This window comes from Diplotaxodon limnothrissa, linkage group LG10, assembly GCF_057381915.1.
Source record: "Diplotaxodon limnothrissa isolate DT_005_m linkage group LG10, D_limnothrissa_male_GT1.1, whole genome shotgun sequence".
NCBI classification, from domain to species: domain Eukaryota; kingdom Metazoa; phylum Chordata; class Actinopteri; order Cichliformes; family Cichlidae; genus Diplotaxodon; species Diplotaxodon limnothrissa.
Window position 1 is genome coordinate 14,360,174 of NC_140605.1, and position 18,226 is coordinate 14,378,399.

Sequence of the window (18,226 nt, forward strand, 5' to 3'; positions counted from 1 at the left end):
TTAACCAAGACATTTTAGCAGAGCAGCAGTAAGGTTTCTAACTCATGGGCAATAATTACGGTAATTGAATGTTTTGTCAACGTCACAAATAAATTAATATGACAGTGAAATACTTTAACCCGCGCTTGCACACTCAACAAATGTACCAGTGCAGTTATAGAATAAAACTCCAATAAATCCATTTACATTTAGAAAAAAGGGGCCAGTCTCCATCAGTGTTTAAACACAATACTTTTTATGAAATGTGTCATGTATGGCAATGAAAAATGTGCAGTTTTTTTTGTTGTTATTGTTGTTTGTCTAATTTAATGGAGGGAGCCGCTTTGATGTGTATATTAAGAGTAACGGCTCCTGCTATTATACAGTACCACATGCTTAGGGAGAGCATTGGCTTTCACATCCTTTTTTTTGGCAGATCCACTGGATACTCGCTTTGGTTTATGAGGCCTAAAATATTTCATGTTAGTGGAGTTTTCTTTCTTCACCTAAAGAGGAAATCTGTCTACTGCAGAAGTCATTTTGAAACAAAGCCTTTGTCCTAGAGTTGCCTTTAACCACGTTACATATTTATCCTTTTGTAAGGCTGGGAAACATTTTTCTCCACATACTGTTTGACAGTAACTATATTCTAGGATGCATTTGACCTACTCAAACTCAAAGCTCAATTATATACAGTTCACAAAACTTGAGCCTGGCATGTTTGCAGTCTTTAGAAAGTTTAGGAAACTCCACATAGACCTAAAAAAAGTTTAAAGAAGTTTTGGTTTTCAACTGGTTTTCAACTGGTTCTCATTGGCTTTAATGAGTCAAAGGCAAAGTTGCTTGACGGAAATTGCTAAAGGCCAAAATGATTAAGCACAATGCTGCTGCAGGGAATTTGTATCACGATCAGATTTTCCTAATTCCCAGACACACAGAATAAAAATAGGACATTGACCTCGTATCCTCAGTACGCAGGAGTTTAAGAGCTAGAGAAAAGGTACAGTGTTGAATTTCCTCTGGAGGACATACAGCATACTGTATGGTTCTATGTGACAAGTGCAGTTAATATATCCTTCAGCAGCTCAATAATTTAACATTTTCACCTTCATTCTTGACACATTTGACTCTAAAGTGTTTTTTTAACTGGAGTGTAAAACATTACCTTTGCTCTAGAACACCTTCAGGTGTTTCCATCCACCGGATAATCATAAACTCATTAAACGACGATTCATTTAACCTTCTGCACTAAGAACATAATGAGTTACCCATTTTCCAGTGTCTTTGTCCCGGGTGTTATCTGAACGGCTGGTAGAATTTGCGCAGTTCATCCCAGAAAAACAACGAAAGAATGGTGTGTGGACCGAGTCGGAAATAAGACGCTCCCAGGCCTTTGTAAAGCCCCGTCAATCCCTCCTTCTTCAGGGTTTTGGAAAAGCAGTCAGTAAATCCTTTATAGAGCTGACCCTAAAAAACAAGAGAGTGATTGTTCTTGTTCTACACCCACCTTGTATTTTTGTTCAAGCAATCTTTCTTGTCTAAACCTGGAGCCAAGTGACCAACAATTTCTCCCACACAAATGGGAGATGACACAATGAGGGATTCACAGAGGATGAATACAATGAAAACATATCAACCACGCCGTGAGCTAGGATCTTCCCTTCACTTCATACTTCCCCAGTCTGGCCCCTGTGCTCACCTTGCCCAAATGATCCACGGGCTGGTTGTAGAGCCGCGTGCTCACCACATCAAAAGGAGTCATAGCCAGCACCACCACCACACTACTGATCATGCCGGCGCTGAGGGCCACCAGCCAGCTGTTCGCTGGAAACACCTTGGCAACAGAAGAAAATAATATTACAGGATGGACAGGTTTAGAGAGCGTGCACACGTGGGCCTGCGGTTGCAGTAGAAGTAGAGGAATAAGTCATTATCAAGATAGCAGCATGTGTGCAGCCACTTCTAATTTTAACTCCTCATAATTGCACGGTTACGTGCAGCGAACCAGAGGAAGGAGGCTCTATTATTATCGAGGTCATTCCATCTCAAGTTACCGTGCACCTTCCGATTCACTTGCTAATACAGCCCAACGTTTGGATATATGAAATTTTATTTGTTTAACACATATTGTAATTTAAAAATCATCCGTCGATACATTTCAAAGTTTTGTCACACTTTGAAATCCGAGGCAATCTTTAACACGAGTTTCTCAAAAACAGTTAAAGACAAAAGCCTGACATTTTCACTTGTCTTTCTTACCATCCAATATAATAAAGCTATTACAGTCCCATATTTAAGCACACCCTTTAAACAAATATCTAGAAACTATTTGATGTTTCAAGCTGAAATTTCTGGACTCCCCAAAGATATCCCCTTATTTGGTATTTGATGATGATGGAAGAGAGAGCTGTCAATGCATAGTGTCAGCCCGGCTGTAGCACAACCCATATGATGGAGGGAGCTTTGCACAACACCTTGCAATGTCCTGACTCAAAATCTAGCATGTCAGCATTTTTTTTTTAACTCTACGGCAATAATTTTGTCTCTTCTATTTTTTGACAAATCCAAAACCGCATGCACCGCTTCAGTTCCCACCATCTGTTTGAAATCATTAGCCAATTTGTCCATCCTTATGAAGCACACTGTGAAAGACGGAAAGCACGACTCACTGACGAGGACAGGAAAGAAAGACAATATATTGCCCAATGACCACAATAACACCCAAATTAGTCATAGTCCGGACTGTCATAGAAGTTCAGCTATCGCTCTTGATTTTATACTTTTTACCAATTTTTTCCATTTTTAGTTATTTTATTCTGGCACAGTTAGTGTGGACCACCCACAATTTTGCTGTACACGTACAATGACAACAAAGGGCAATTTTATTCTTTTCTATTCTAAATACAAAGTTCTTCTTCTTTGGTTTAATAAAGCTAATTATGCATGAGGTAATGGCTGAGATGATGGGAGGTATGTTCAAGTCCACCTCCATTCTTACTCACACAACCAACCAGTTGGGACAGCGTAAAGTAAGTCAGCCAAATCAAGGAAGTAGTAAATTAAAAGTATACACAAATGTAAGGATTTTTGCTAATATAATTTTTTGGGAATTTCTTATTAAGGAACTCTTTTTTTTTAAAACTAGAGCTGGGTCACTGATTTACATCATGCAGACTGATGCTCTAGTTACGCAAGCCTTGTGTTTTCAACAGGGGGCCAATAAAAGGTGTCGAATTTCCATTCCAGGGGAGTGGAATACAGAGCGCTTTGTCAGTGTTACAGCGGGCGCTTTAGGAGCCTGTAAACAGCTACTGACTGTAAATCACCTTCTCAAGCCTCTAGTACTGTTTTGGTCTTGTAATTAGACAAGAATGTAAATAAGGAGTGTTCAGATGTGTTACCCAACCGACACTCACTATACAAGCAGACTCTAAAAAACAGTCATGTTTATTTTAAACAGTGTGGACATATGGAAAATATGCACACATGGTGGAGTAGTGAAGAAACAAAACTCCCTCTGTGAGCCGCCTTCTACCTCATTTTCATGTCAAAAGCAAATGAGCCACACACCAACCTGCAGGTCAATGACGAGCTCCTTGGAGGAGGAGAAGGTGGACAGCTGAGCGGCCGACCCCACGCTGACCCTCGGCACTGCAGCGCTAGAGCCCCTCCACAGTCCCAGAATGCCATGATTTCTGTAGATGGCAACCAGGGCGTGGGTCATCCCCTGTGGTGAAGACGAGCAGCATTTTAGGACACTGTTGATGCCTCCCACTCATATTCGCACATTCACTTTCTCAGGTTACCTGGTGCTTGTACTGATGACCAACAGCGATAGAGGAGGTGGCCTGACTCTGCAGGTGAGTCTTCACCTGTCAGTGGAGACAATTTAAGTTTATCATTGACCACAGGTGAAAGTCACAGTTCACTTTAAGGTCACGCCTGAATAACTTTTCACAAGGCAAGTGGGCAAAGCCAGCTACTGACCAAGTATATGGGGCTGCCCATCACAGCTCCCACCACTCCAGCCATAGCCCCTGCTACTGTGGTTTTGACAGCGTTGACCCTTCCATTGGTGTGGATGTAACCCGAGGACTCTATGATGGCGTACGACCCGAGCCTGACTCCATTCATAAAAAACTGATAGCATAGCCCGGGTACTAATCCTTTCTGTAATCCCACTAGTCCTTCCACTTTGCCGATAGTATAAAAAGCGTGGAAGACGTTGCGATAATACACATGGTAGGATCCGCGGCTCTTTAGCTCTCCCTGAAGTTGCATGCGAGTTTTGACGACCTCCAGCGGGTTGGTGAACACACAAGCGCCGCATGCCGCCACTCCGCTCAGCACGAAATCCATCGCGATAGACCGACCGAGTGACCACCGACGGGCCGACAGATGTACGCTTGAGACCGGCCTCCAGTCTGTCTCGTTCTTCACATCACTGGACGTTTGCTAAGCAGCTACCCCCTCCCACATACTGTACATCCATACAAACCACGACAGCTGAGTACAATACAAAGAAGACATAAGAGTACTTCAATGCGCCTCGTAATCTCAAAATTTCGATACACGAAATAAGAAAAATCGCTCATCTGCTGAAGGCAGCAACAAAGCAGACATATCCAATTGCGGTATTTAGAGAATTTCAACTTATGCGTGATTTCATTTTATTTCTCTGTTCCGTGAAATCATATTCACCCGTGCTACCAATTCTTTTTTTATACACAACAACAACCATTTGGAGATTTATAAATGCGCAGTGAAATTAAAATAAAATAAATGGACATTAAAAAATATAAACAGAATGCTGTTAAATACCATATTAGTTACCACCATACTTGTTAAATATCTATCCATCAGTTGCATGTTGTTGCCTTGAAATTTCATCGTACACTTTTTCTGGCCCCTAAACATCTCACGTTAGAGATTCTACTGGTGCGTGCTACGTAGTTCATGTAACGCGTCTCTGCTCAGCCACTGAATTTGGTCCTTAATCTTTGTGCTCGGTTAACAACAGTCACAATAGACAGACGTGATTGGATCAACGATTGCTGGCGCTAGATTGGATCGACCAGGTGACCAGTTCACCCATTGTTTTGAATTACCTGATGTGATAGTTTTTGGATAAATCCTATCAGAGCTACTTGCATCCAGCCACAATTAAAAGGAAAAAATAAGAACTATTACCTAAGACAGTGTTTCTCAACATATTTCACATTAGAAAAATAAATCACACGGCACACCACCAAACAAAAATGTCACAAAAAGCATGTAATAATTTTTTCCCGCACACGAGGTATAGTGGAACTGGCTCGGTTTGTCCCCACAGTATACCTTTATGCTTTCTTCTGAACACTACTCATGCAAGGGCCTTCATCTGGGTCGGAATTTTCTCCAGGACCCAGGTCAGACGGACTACTTTTTCCTACTTTATCTATTGCTATTATGCACTGCGTCATCTCACAGAATGACTTTTTAATTCTTCGTTTTCTTCTGTTTTACTGCAAGTTGCCAACCCATTTAATTAGAGAAGGTAGTTACACTGCCCTCTAGTGGAAGAGAATGTAATTGTTCTGCCCATTATTCACGCCGATTGCTTACAGTACTAAGGTGGAACCAGATAATCTTCCACGGCACATCTGATAATTTCGCGGAAAGGTGGTTGGGAAACACTGACCTAATACACAGTTAACAGTTAATTTCAGATTTTTTTGTTCAATATGTTGTTGAAGCATCAATTACTTTTTTTTTTAAATAGTATGATGCTACAAGCTTGCCAGTTTCTCCCATTCTTCTTTGCAGAACCTCTGTAAGGACAAGAAAGACATTGTGGACAAAACAAGACACCCCCCATAATCTTTAGTGACAATATTGTAGTTAGTTAAATGGTCTGATTGTTCAAATCTGTATTTTCTTTGATTGTGGTAAAATAATGTGTGCCCCAGTCTCCAAAAATGACATAGTGCAGGAAGCGTAGTTATTCCTCCGTTACACCACAAGAGGGAGTATCCCCTAAAATGAGCAGCTCTAGCGGGAGTAAAGAAGCCAGCCACTACCCATAAGGCAGTGCGCCTATAAGCGTTATGTGAGACTGCAAAAGTGTGTAACGCTGTGCTATGTCCATGTATATATTTGCAGATGCAGTAAAGGCGAACTCACAAAGCCACACTGGTTTCAATTCATTTTAATTCAAGTGTGCAACACCTCTCAAGCTCCATCATGTTTGATGGGGAGTGTTGTTCCACAGCTATTTTGAGATCTCTCCAAAGATGTTCAGTCGGGTTCAAATCTTGGCTCTGGTTGCAAAGTCACTCCTTTGTTATTATTTCTGTGTTTAAGGTGGTTTGAAGATTAACTTTGACCCAGTCTGTGGTCTTTTCCCTTCCTTTTTCCAACCTTGATATTTTTCTCACAGTTCCTGTGGCTAAAAAACAAAAACATACCCACAGAATGATGCTACCATCATTGTAGATGGAGATGTGGTGCTGGGATGATATTGGCCAGGAAAAAGAATTTGATCCTTGTTTCGTCCGACCAGATTTTGTTTATTGTGGTCTGAGAGTCCATCAGTTGCCTTGCAAGGTTCTCCACAGAGCAATGCTGGAGCTCTGTGAGAGTGACCATGAGGTTCTTAGTTGCCTCCCCAATACAGGTCCTTCCTAAAGTCAAAGTCAGCTTTACTGTTAAAAACCATTTGTTCAGGTCATACACAGGAATTTGAAACTGCAGTGCTCCCACAGCCCCCAGTCTTACACTAAAACAACAGAAATCAATCTCAGAGCAATCTACCTCAATTGCTCAGTTTGGCTGGGAGGCCAGTTCTAGAAAAAGACCTAGTGGTTCCAAATTTCTTTCATTTGTGGATGATAGAGGCTACTGTGCTCATTTGGACTTTCGGTGCTGCAGTTTTTTTTTTATACAGTTCCCCAGATTAAGGCCTCTATACAATCTTGTCTCTGAGGTCTACAGGCAATTCCTTGGACGTCATGGCTTGGTTGGTGCTCTAACATACACTGTCAATGATAGGACCCCATATAGACAGGTATGTGCATTTACCAACTAATGTTCAACCAACTGAATTTACCACAAGTGGACTCCAGTTAGCTTGTAGAAATAATTGTCAGATGATCCGTATAAACAGGATACATCTAAGTATCATGGCAAAGGCTGTGAACACTTGTGTATGTGTTATATTATTGGCAATAAATCTGTAAGAACTTCAGGCCAACTTTTTTGACTTTATCCTAATGCTTCTTCAAATAGTGTCTATAACTAAGGTCATTGCTCTGGTTAATATCCATGTCTTCAGAACTCAGAAGGTTTATCATACTATAGTATGTCAGATACACCAAACTGAAAGCTGTTTCCCTGAACAGCTACCCTGAGGTACCCCTGAGCAAGGTACCGTCCCTACACACTGCTCCCTGGGCGCCCAGTGGCTGCCCACTGCTTCACTGAGTGAATAGGTTAAATGCAGAGAGGAATTTCCCCACGGGGATCAATAAAGTATAAAAAAAAAACAACTACAAGAAAGGTTTCCATCCATTCTAAATGTACTCTATATTTCCAAAAGTACTTGCTTGTCTGCCTTCACATGCATATAAACTTGAGTGGCATCCCATTGTTAATCTATAGGTTCTATAGGGTTTAATAAGATGTGCCCCACTCTTTGCAGGCATAACAGCTTCAAGTCTTTCTTTCACAAGGTTTAGGAGTGTGTTTATGGGAATTTTTCTGGGAGCATGAAATTATCCAAAATGTCTTGTGAAAGAGTTCCTTTCACTAAAACTAAGGGGCTGAGCCCAACTCCTGAAAAACAATCCTACACCATAATCTCCCCTCCACCAAACTTTACACTCGGCATAATGCATTCTGACAAGTACCGTTCTTATTGCAAACGCTAAACACAGACCTATCCATCAGATTGCTAGACGAAGAAGCATGATTAATCACTCCAGAGAACACATCTCCACTGCTCTAGAGGCCTTTGGCGGCATGCTTTACACCACTGCATCTGAAACGTTGCATTGTGCTTGGTGATATAGCTGCTTCACTATATCACCAGATCTCTTAGATCAGGGGTGTCAAACTCAAACACACATTGGGCCAAAATTCAAAACTGGAACAAAGTCGCGGGCTAACGTTAATATTTATTGAAATATATTTATTCCTCCAGATATGAGAATGAATCTTTTCTTATGGACTCAAACAAGTTTTGCTGAAAATGTGAATATGGAACAAGCAAAGCTTAATACTAAACAATATATATATATATTAGCTGTATAATACCAGTAGGCCAGCTCTAATAGTAATTTGTTATGGCTTTGCGGGCCAAATGTAATTAGGCTGCGGGCCAAATTTGGCCCGCGGGCCAGAGTTTGACACCTATGTCTTAGATCAAGAGATCTTTTGCTTTTAGCCATACCAAGGTCGAGGCTGGTTCATAGGGGCGATCGAGCATTTGCAGTTGTAGCGCCTAAGCTGTGCAATAGTTTACCCCTACACGTCAGACAGGCTCCTACTGTCAATCTTTTTAAATCTTATCTTAATTTGTATTTACTGGCTTTTAATACAGCATCGGAGTTATTTGTTAATTCATATTTGATGTTTGGTATCAATATTATAGGTTATTTTACTAGGTATTTTTTATTCTTGTACAGCACTTTGGTCAACGTTCCTGTTGTAATTAAATGTGCTATATAAATAAATAAATACGGTACTAATGGAAACAGACTCCATGAAGCTCTCTATGCACTGTTCTTGAGCTCATCTGAAGGTTACATAAAGTTTGAAGGTCTGTAGTGATTGACTCTTCAGATAGTTAGTGACTTCTACACAGTATGCACCTCAGCATTCACTGATCCTGCACTGTGATTTTACATGGCCTACCACTTTGTGGCTGAGTTGATGTTTATGCCGATCACATCCACTTTGTTATACCACTAACAGTTGACTGTGGAATATTTAGTAGTGAGGAAATTTTACAACTGGACTTGTTGGACATGTGGCATCCTGTCATGGTATCCCCGCTGGAATTCACTGAGGTCCTGAGAGTGACCCATTTTTTTTAACAAATGCTTTCAGGAGCAGTCTGCACGCCTACGTGACTGATGGAAGGGATTGGAACTCCTGAATTCAATGATTTGGATGGCTGAGTGAACACTTTAGGCAACATATTTAATGACATTAAAGGATGTAAATCCTCTTTTGACTTATATGTTTACATTTTAGAATTTTTGCAGCAAACACAGATTTACCTTTCTGTTAAGGACACTGACCTCACTGTAAAATGTGTGTCATTGAGTTAAAGTTAGAAACACCAGGTAACCAGGGCAGCTCCGCTGAGCTCAATTAGAGATTACTGCGTGAGATAGAACAGTGACTTCCACTGCTGTTTTTAATCACATCTCTGTTTAATCAGATGAAGAACACTTACTGCTCAGCTGCGTGAGGATCACGAATATTCTAACAGCTCCAAAGTGTGTGCACTGCAAATATAATGAGATCTTAACACAAAATTAATTAAATGGTCTTAGTGTAGTATTGAATATTGAATATATAGTAGTTGATCAAATTGTCTCGTGACAGGACAATGGAAGATTGAGCATAAAACCCGGATAAGACGGATGTTTTTCCAGACGATTATCATTTCTGTGACATCAACTTTGATTTCACAGATGAAAACATAGTGGTCAGATCCTCTAGACTGTCACGGTCTTTGGACTAATTTGATTAACCTCCCCGTCTGGGTCGGTGAGTTTGTTTGTTTTTCATCACAGAGCTGGATTAGACGTGACAGTAAAAACGGTTTCACCTCAAACCCTTTTAAATAGGATTTGTGCCGAGGGCGTTTTGATGCACACAGTGAGACTTAAAACAGCCAAACAGGCCCAGAATTTCTGTTATTACTGTTATTTCTTTATCGAGCCACTATATAGTCGTACAGAACTAGTGCTGTGGTGACTGCACTATGCCACCACATCAGATCGTGAACTGTAAAAATTCCTCTCTGCTTATCTCATCAAATAAAGGGATAAAGGGCCATTCCCATATAATGCAAAAAATTAACAATTAAAAAATTAAGCTTTTGGAAGGCTGAATGCATTTATTTGTTCTTGGCACAAAGATCAATAGGATAACAGTTTTTATATTGATATTAAATACTTTTGTAATAAAAGAAATGCAACTGCTTGCAGTCCCATAATGTAGTGAATGTGTAGTTAAGTCAACATTACAAGAATAGTATTACAACACACTAACTTTTCTGCTCAATCAAAGGCGATATTCCCAACAGCTACACTGTGCAAGCAACTCATTTATTTATTCTGTCCTCTTTAGGTGATCTAAATCCTTCTTCTCCATTTCCTCAACAACCTGCCAAATCCTATCACCTGCCATGTGCCCACATAATCTCTTTCTCACCTGTTCGAGCGCATTAAAATGCTTCTGCAAAGATCTGAATTCACATACATAATGAGTATAAATCCCGCTTACTGATGAAGCTAAGGTCATACAGAAATAACATTCCTCAAAGTTTGTACTAACAAATGCTGCGGTGTTTTGCTCTCGCATACACCCCGAGGAGATAATCCATTTTATTTCTCTCCAGCCTGCTTCTTCTGCCAATCAATACACCGTGTTGTTGTTGTGAAATTTGTAATGATGCTATTCACTAATTCTCATTGGTATGATTCACATATGAAAATGTACCTTGGACAAGGAAAACAGGACAGTTATAAATAACAATATAGTCTGAAATGCTCACCCCAATACTCACCAGTGGCTTCTGCCAAGTTGCTCACTCCAATAATGTCAGGGTGTAATCCTCACCAGGAAGGAGGATTTCAGGTGCAAAGTAAACCTTAACCTGAAACACTGACCTGTCCAACACATCACACAGTGACGAGAGGAGGAGAGAGCAGGTTTATTCAAGACACCGACAGGCCAGAGCTGTACATTAGTGCTTATATTCTAATTAATAGAAGGCAAACAGGTAAAATAGTAGGAAAATATAAGTTGGATGGCGTTCAATTGGATTTAATTTGTTGGCCTCAAGCTCTGATTTAATTTGCTGCTTTAAAACAAGGTAAGTTGGAGTTCATCATGTACCTAGGTATAAAGTAAAATCTTTTTTTTAATTAACCATTGTGCATTTTTTGATTGTGACAATAGCCTAATGAGATTTGTTCAACTGTCACATGATACATTAAAATTACTTTCTTCCAGTTTTTTTCTTCTACAAGCTAAGTTGCGGCGTACATCTGTGTCGTTTCAAGAAATTTACCAGGTAAGCACCAAATATTTGTAACATCAATTCAACTTTTGACCAAATTTGAAATACTGTCATGACTTCCTCTCCCGTCTCTGAGTTATCGTGTTAATACATTTGCTTTTGCAGTACATTAAAAAGTCAGTGCTGGTGACACTGAAGCATAAAAATAATTAAAACCTGAAAAGTAATTATAAATAGCACTGAAAGAGCTACATTCAAAATTAAATGGGCCAGAAATATTATTCAGTGGCTGTACAGAATCATCAGATAAAAGTTTGTATTGGCACCATCGGGGTTTCTTCCTCATATGCATAGCTACATACATTTACTTAACAGAACTGTTTAAGAGCAAGGAGGTCATGCATAAGTAAATCCCCTGTATCAACAACCAAGATTAAGGAGGCAGACATCTGATACACCCGGGGCTTAGCCCTAAAGGGTAGTATGTGGGATTGGGATTGGGATTGGGGGGGTTAGAAATGACAAAGATTAATAGGCTCTGTTTTGAGTTTTGTTCAATAGGGAAAAATATATATCACATGTGCAGGACACCTTAAACTACGTAGTTTTTTAATTAAGCAGCAAGGCAGAACAAGGTCAGGGCTGTATCAAGACACGAGGACTACACACCAATTCAACCAGACCCAGAACTGATCCGGAATTAAAACAGGACTACAACAGTTCAAAATCAGGACTACCTAGGACTTAACCAAGACAGAATCAGAAACAGAACTAGATGATAGTAGCACTAAAAATCATCATAGACCTGCACTACACTTATTGTTTAATTCTACCAAAGTCCACTATTTAGATTGAGAAAAGTTTATATAATTATTTAGCCTTGTTGTGCAAACAAGCCTGCAAAACTTAATAAATATAGAATTTGAAAAATAACAAACCTAAAAAGAAACACTAGGTATGAGATACATGAGTACCTATGATACGGTGATACTTTTGGTAAACAACCATTTGACTAACATGTGTGTCTCACCTGCTCTTGTTCCCACTCAGTTCTGTCCTCATTCTCCTCTCTCTGTTTCTCTCTTTTGATGTTGTACAGTAAAAAAAATGTTTTTTGTTTTCCATAAAGTGTATGTAAGTATCTGGTTTAAACTGTGACTATACTGCTGTATACTGAAATTTCTCTTGTTTTGCATAGGAATATACTGAACAACATACAAAGCATAATATATAAAATAACATCTACCAGAGTTATTTATTTGAAAGAAGCACCTCATGTCCATTCTTGTATATCAGTGCATTACTGAAACCGATTTATTTAGCCGTGGAGGGTAACAACTGAAAATATGAAATAAACACACATGTAAGCTAAGACTTTCTAAAGAAACAGCATTGTTGTTGTTCGGCTTTTCATTTCGCCATTTGTTGATTCACTTGAAGAGCAAGTAACGTAATATGGGTCAAGTGATCAGTTTGATATCAATCTTTTGTGATGCACCGTCATATTTACATTATTTGTACAGTACGAATGATTTTCTTTGGTACCTGGTCAAACTTTTGTTTTATACAGTTGTCAGCCAGGCATCTAACTATGAAAAAATTACACCCCAAAAGACCCCGGGCTTCTGAAAAAGCAACCCGGGCTTAAGCCCAGTAAGCCCCCCCCCGCTCCGCCACTGCTGTAGAGTAAATACATCTAATGCATTTAGAGCTCAATTTATTAACAAGCTGATATTACTGATTGATGTTAGTTATCTGCCGCCGATGTACTGTTATCAGCATTTATGATAGCCGTTAAATAAAAAATAATAAAGGAAGAAAGGCCCTGCGACAGACTGGCGACCTGTCCAGGGTGTACCCCGCCTCTCGCCCTATGACTGCTGGGATAGGCTCCAGCACCCCCCCCCCCCCCCGTGACCCTGGAAAGGATAGGCGAAAGCAAATGGATGGATGGATGAAAGGAAGAAAGGGAAGAAGAAACATGCTTCAACCGTGTTATGAGTGTTGATGTTTTATAGTTTGTCCACCAGAGGGCATAAATGTTTGCACCGCCACAAACATAAGAATGAGTTAATCTGAGCAGCCAGTCAGAGCATATATGAGTAAATAAATAAGAACCCATACCAAATGTTAGCAAAATCTGTTTTTGCTTCATGTGTGTGAAAGAAAACCGGTGTAGAAAATTGGATTTTTAAATCACCAAATATCTGTGTCGTTCTCAAAACTCTTATTTCAGTTGGGCATAGATTTATTCATTGATAGAGTAAAAAATCTATTGAATGTTTGGAATAATAATGTCATACTTTTAATATGACATTTTAATATCTGCATCCATAAAGCATATTTTGCAGTTCATGTTACCCCTAACATAAATCTACACCATCTACATCACTCTATAATATATAGAGATTTATGTCTATATAAAATGCAGGTCCCCGAAATCCTTTGCCTGTGTGACTGTATCGTCATGCAGCTGTAGCGCCCCAAGTTTAGCACTGTCAGAAGTCCTCATCATTCACTTTTGTCATTTGAACAGCAGGGAGCAGCATATAACAGCATTTTAATATTTTCACCATCAATGATTCTTACCTACATACAACATACCTAAATTGATATAGAAACAGATAATACATTTTTAGGATCATTGTTTAGCGTTTACTTAAATTTAAGATGGCACACAGCTACTCCGACACTACCCCGGCAGCTTACAAAGGAATAAGATAACTTATTCTGATTCGCTTCAACCTTATCGTGATGAGTTAGGACGAGAACAACAAAATGCTGAAGCATTAAGTGGTAGTAAAAAGAAACAGCTGACTAAACACTGAAAAACTAATTAGGTTAACTGGCAACAGGTCAGTAACTTGATTGGATATAAAAAGTACATCTTAGGCAGAGTTTTTCAGAAGTAAATATGGGCATAGGTTCCAAGATTTGCAAGAGACTACAGATTGTGTATCAATTTCAGAATAATGTTCGTCAATGAAAAATTGTGAAGATTCAAAATCTAGAGATATGTCTGTATGCCAGGAACAAGGCCAAAAACAAATATTGGATTACTGTGATCTGCAGGCCCATAGCAGCATAGCATTAAAAAAAGGCATTACCACTGACTGGGTTTAGAAACACTTTCAGAAATCACTGTCTGTGAACACACTTCAAGTTAAAGCTCCATCACTCAAAAAAGAAGCCATTTGTGAACATGATCCAGAAAAGTAACCTTCTTCTCTGAGCCAATGCTCATTTAAAATGGACCAAGGAAAATGCAAAACTGTTCTGTGGTCAGAGAAATTTAAATTTGAAATGATCTTTTGGAAAACATGGATGTCACATTCTCTGGTGTGAACAGGGGAGGCACCATCCAGCTTGTATTCAGCTCTCAGTTTAAAGGCGAGCACTTCTGATGGTCTGGGGTGCATTAGTGCTTATGGAATTAACAGCTTGAAAATGTGGAAAGGCACCACAAATGCTTCCATCCAAACGGTGTCCTTTCAGGGGAAGGTCTTGCATATTTCAGTAGGACAGTCCTAAACTGCATACTGCATCTATTACAGCGTTACAATAGAGGTGTGCCATCAAATCTATATCTGCCTCAGTTTTGTTTTCTTAAACTGTACATTTTCTCAGTTTAAACATTTGATGTTTTATTTGGTCTATTGTGAATGCATATTGGTTTATGAATGTATGAAAATCATTGCATTGTTTTATTTGTATTTTAAACATTGTTGCAACTTGCAATATGGGTTCTATTTTTTGTTAGAATATTTATTTAAAATTGTGCAGAATTGTAATATAGTCTAGTGAATGATATGAGAGTTTTCAAGACAGTGTTACAAAAGAGACTGATCTTCATTAGCTACCCCTTTAATGTAGTAAAATCTTATTATCAGCACTTTTAATGACATTTTTGGTTTCATTTGCCAGACAAAGGTGTAGCCATGGACATCGGTGGCTTGGAGACTGTAGTGGCAAACTCTGCCTATGTGTCAGCCCGTGGCAGCATGGATGGAACTTCAGCAGCTGCGCTGCGTGACAAAAAGATGCGTGCCAGACTGAAACTCCCACATATCAGAAATTGTGAACACATGAAAGCAACACTAGACACCACCTTTGACAGCATGTGTGTCAAGCAACCCATCGGCAAGCGTCTCTTCCAGCAATATCTGGAGAGTGATGCAACCCATAAAAATGCTGGAGAGCTGTGGAAAGACATTGAAGAATATGTCGTGTGCCAAGAGAAGGACAGACTGCAGAAGGCTCCAGTGATAGTCAATAAATACTATCAATCAGCTTCAAAGAATTTTTGCACTTTCCTAGAGGAAAAGGCCATCATTCGAGTTAAAGAAGACCTCAAGAATGTCCGTGGTGACTTATTTAAGGAGAGTGAACAACAGCTGCTCAAGCACTTGGAAAAAGCGGCCGTGGATGGCTTTAAGAACAGCATGTACTTCCTGCGTTTTGCTCAATTAAAATGGATGGAGAGCCAGCCGTTTGATGAAGAGTGGTTCATGGACTTCCGGGTACTGGGTAAAGGAGGTTTTGGCGAAGTGTTTGCTTGTCAGGCAAAGGCAACAGGCAAAATGTATGCGAACAAGAAGCTAGACAAAAAGAGGCTGAAGAAACGCAAAGGCTATGAGGTAAAATGCTAAGACTTCACAAAGCGGCTCATTATTTCAAGAAAGCATTCAGAGTTGTAATGAACATATACAGCTAAACAGTTGTTTTCAGCAATGGTTGATTTGCTCTCAGCACAGGCTGCACATGCACATAGCTTTATGTACTTTACCTGCAATGTGTCAAGAAATCAGAATCCGAAAGTTAACCTTCAAAGCGTCCTTTGAAGTGTACAAAAGCCATTATGAATAGTATTTGTTGCTTCTTAGGTTTCCTGCAGTAGTAAGACAGAATGTCATATACGGAGAAAAAAGGGCAATGAATCTCTCTGGCTTACATGGACCTGTGTATAACAACCTATTATTAATTTATAGAAGTAAAATAATACAAATTATCTGTTTGGCTTGACATTAGATGTAGGGCCTCCTGACATTGCACATTCTTGGTTTTGTTGCGTTAATCATGTTTGCTAATGTTTAATTTCTCTTTAGGGAGCAATTGTGGAGAAGCGCATCCTTGCAAAAGTTCACAGTCGGTTCATTGTGACGCTGGCTTATGCCTTCCAGACCAAGACAGACCTTTGCCTGGTTATGACCATCATGAATGGTGGTGATTTAAGGTGCTAGATCAAAATCAGTTACAGCAAAAATATGCACACATCAACCTAAACACTATGACTTGCTAGACTATGACGTGCTAGTTCCTGTAGTTAACACGGGTGAAGGATCCACTCCCCTCATCTCGACAAATAAGTTTGTAAAAAAAAAAAGTCAATATTATTTCCTTTCTTGCAGGTTTCACATGTACAACGTCGATGAAAAAAATCCTGGTTTTGATGAGAAGAGAGCATGTTTCTATACAGCTCAGATCATCTGTGGGCTGGAACACCTTCATCAGCACAGAATCGTATACAGAGATCTGAAGCCAGAAAATGTACTTCTTGATGATGCAGGTAAGGAATTAAGACTGTAACACTTAATCTGTTTTCCATTTGTCTGTTTATATTGTCAGTTCACTGCCAAAATCTTTTAGTCTCTGTCCAAACCTGTCCTGAGATTAAAAAACAAAACAACAAAAAAAACAACCCTAAAGAGAAATCACATGCAGGTAGCGCCCAATCACAAAGCCCTAAATGACCAGTAGGTAAATGATGTCCAAACTTGTGTCCATATGCTACTGCTGTAATCAAAGCCTTTTTACTTAGGACATGTCCGCCTGTCAGATTTGGGTCTGGCTGTTGAACTTCCACCAGGAAAAGATACAACTTCTGGATATGCTGGGACTCCAGGTAAGTCATTTAACTCCTGTTATACCTGAAGATAAAGTTGCACTTATCAGCCTCCTTAGATAAACCTTTGATATCAATTTTAAAATCTTATGTTCCCTTGTTCTCGGGTTTGTGCATTCACAAACTTGGGTGAATGCCCATCTGCCCACATAAGCCTTTCAGGGCTGAGGGGTAAAAACTATCATATTGGAGAAAAACGTGTAGCCTTCAGGTTAATGCTGCCAGCTCAAACCTCTTTACCAACACGTAGATTGCATTTCTGGACTATTGTGTGTGAAACTGTGTTACATGTTAATACAGGTTTCATGGCACCAGAGCTGCTTCAGAAGAAGCAGTATGATTACTCTGTGGACTACTTTACTCTGGGAGTCACGGTGTATGAGATGATTGCTGCCAAAGGACCTTTTAGAGTACGAGGAGAAAAGGTGCTTTACATACATCCTCTCTTCTCCTGCTTGTCCTTCTTGACGGTTCTCTGTGCCTAATAAAATGTATATAATGTTGTTTCTTCAGGTCGAGAATGAAGAGGTAGCTCGCAGAATTCTAAATGATCCAGTTTCTTACACACCAAAATTCAGCAAAGAATGCAAAGACATCTGCGAGGGCCTGATGGAGAAGGACCCGAGTAAACGACTGGGCTTCAAAAATAACGAGTGCGCAGAGCTCAAGAATCAACCATTTTTCAAAGACATTAACTGGGGACGTCTAGAAGCAGGTGATGAAAAAATATCATCGACAAGCGCACGTATTTCCTAATTACATGTCTATTGAAAACGATGCAACAAAAAGATGCTCATTTGTTTATCTCTTGTGTTTCATCTAAAGGAATGCTACCTCCACCATTTGTCCCCGATCCTAAAATGGTCTATGCCAAAGATATTGATGATGTGGGTGCCTTCAGCACAATCAAAGGTGTGGTCCTGGATGACAAGGACGCTGAGTTCTACAATGACTTTGCGTCCGGCAACGTCCCAATACCCTGGCAGGAGGAAATGATTGAGACTGGTGTGTTTGGAGAGCTGAATATCTGGGGAGAGAAGGGGAAGTTGCCCAATGACCTTGACCCTAATTATGTGGAAGCCAAAGGGGGGGGATGTGTAATGCTTTGA

At 39.8% G+C, this 18,226-nt stretch overlaps 2 protein-coding genes across 2 annotated transcripts; one reads left to right on the plus strand and one right to left on the minus strand.

Annotated features, from left to right (window-relative positions):
- Nucleotides 1-1,275: 1,275 nt before the first annotated feature.
- slc25a35 (solute carrier family 25 member 35) lies at nucleotides 1,276-4,338 on the minus strand. The gene is made up of 5 exons (XM_085363633.1): nucleotides 3,967-4,338; nucleotides 3,786-3,851; nucleotides 3,554-3,706; nucleotides 1,679-1,813; nucleotides 1,276-1,446 (listed from the first exon to the last, which is right to left on the minus strand). The coding sequence occupies exons 1-5, from the start codon at nucleotides 4,336-4,338 to the stop codon at nucleotides 1,276-1,278; spliced, it is 897 nt and encodes a 298-aa protein (XP_085219759.1).
- A 10,815-nt stretch (nucleotides 4,339-15,153) lies between these two features.
- On the plus strand, nucleotides 15,154-18,226 carry grk1b (G protein-coupled receptor kinase 1 b). Its single transcript, XM_085363634.1, has 7 exons — nucleotides 15,154-15,852; nucleotides 16,321-16,448; nucleotides 16,624-16,781; nucleotides 17,034-17,117; nucleotides 17,418-17,542; nucleotides 17,631-17,832; nucleotides 17,943-18,226. Exons 1-7 carry the CDS (start codon nucleotides 15,154-15,156, stop codon nucleotides 18,224-18,226), a joined length of 1,680 nt encoding a protein of 559 aa, XP_085219760.1.

What these genes read in the sequence shown, in the direction of transcription:
- slc25a35 (XM_085363633.1), bottom strand. Translation starts at nt 4,338, where the DNA reads ATGGATTTCGTGCTGAGCGGAGTGGCGGCATGCGGCGCTTGTGTGTTC. An exon ending in GTCATCAGTACAAGCACCAG is followed by an intron (nt 3,707 to 3,785) that starts GTAACCTGAGAA and finishes TCTTCACCACAG; the next exon opens with GGGATGACCCACGCCCTGGT. An exon ending in CCGTGGATCATTTGGGCAAG is followed by an intron (nt 1,447 to 1,678) that starts GTGAGCACAGGG and finishes CTTGTTTTTTAG; the next exon opens with GGTCAGCTCTATAAAGGATT.
- grk1b (XM_085363634.1), top strand. Translation starts at nt 15,154, where the DNA reads ATGGACATCGGTGGCTTGGAGACTGTAGTGGCAAACTCTGCCTATGTG. An exon ending in TGTACTTCTTGATGATGCAG is followed by an intron (nt 16,782 to 17,033) that starts GTAAGGAATTAA and finishes CTTTTTACTTAG; the next exon opens with GACATGTCCGCCTGTCAGAT. An exon ending in CTGGGGACGTCTAGAAGCAG is followed by an intron (nt 17,833 to 17,942) that starts GTGATGAAAAAA and finishes TTTCATCTAAAG; the next exon opens with GAATGCTACCTCCACCATTT.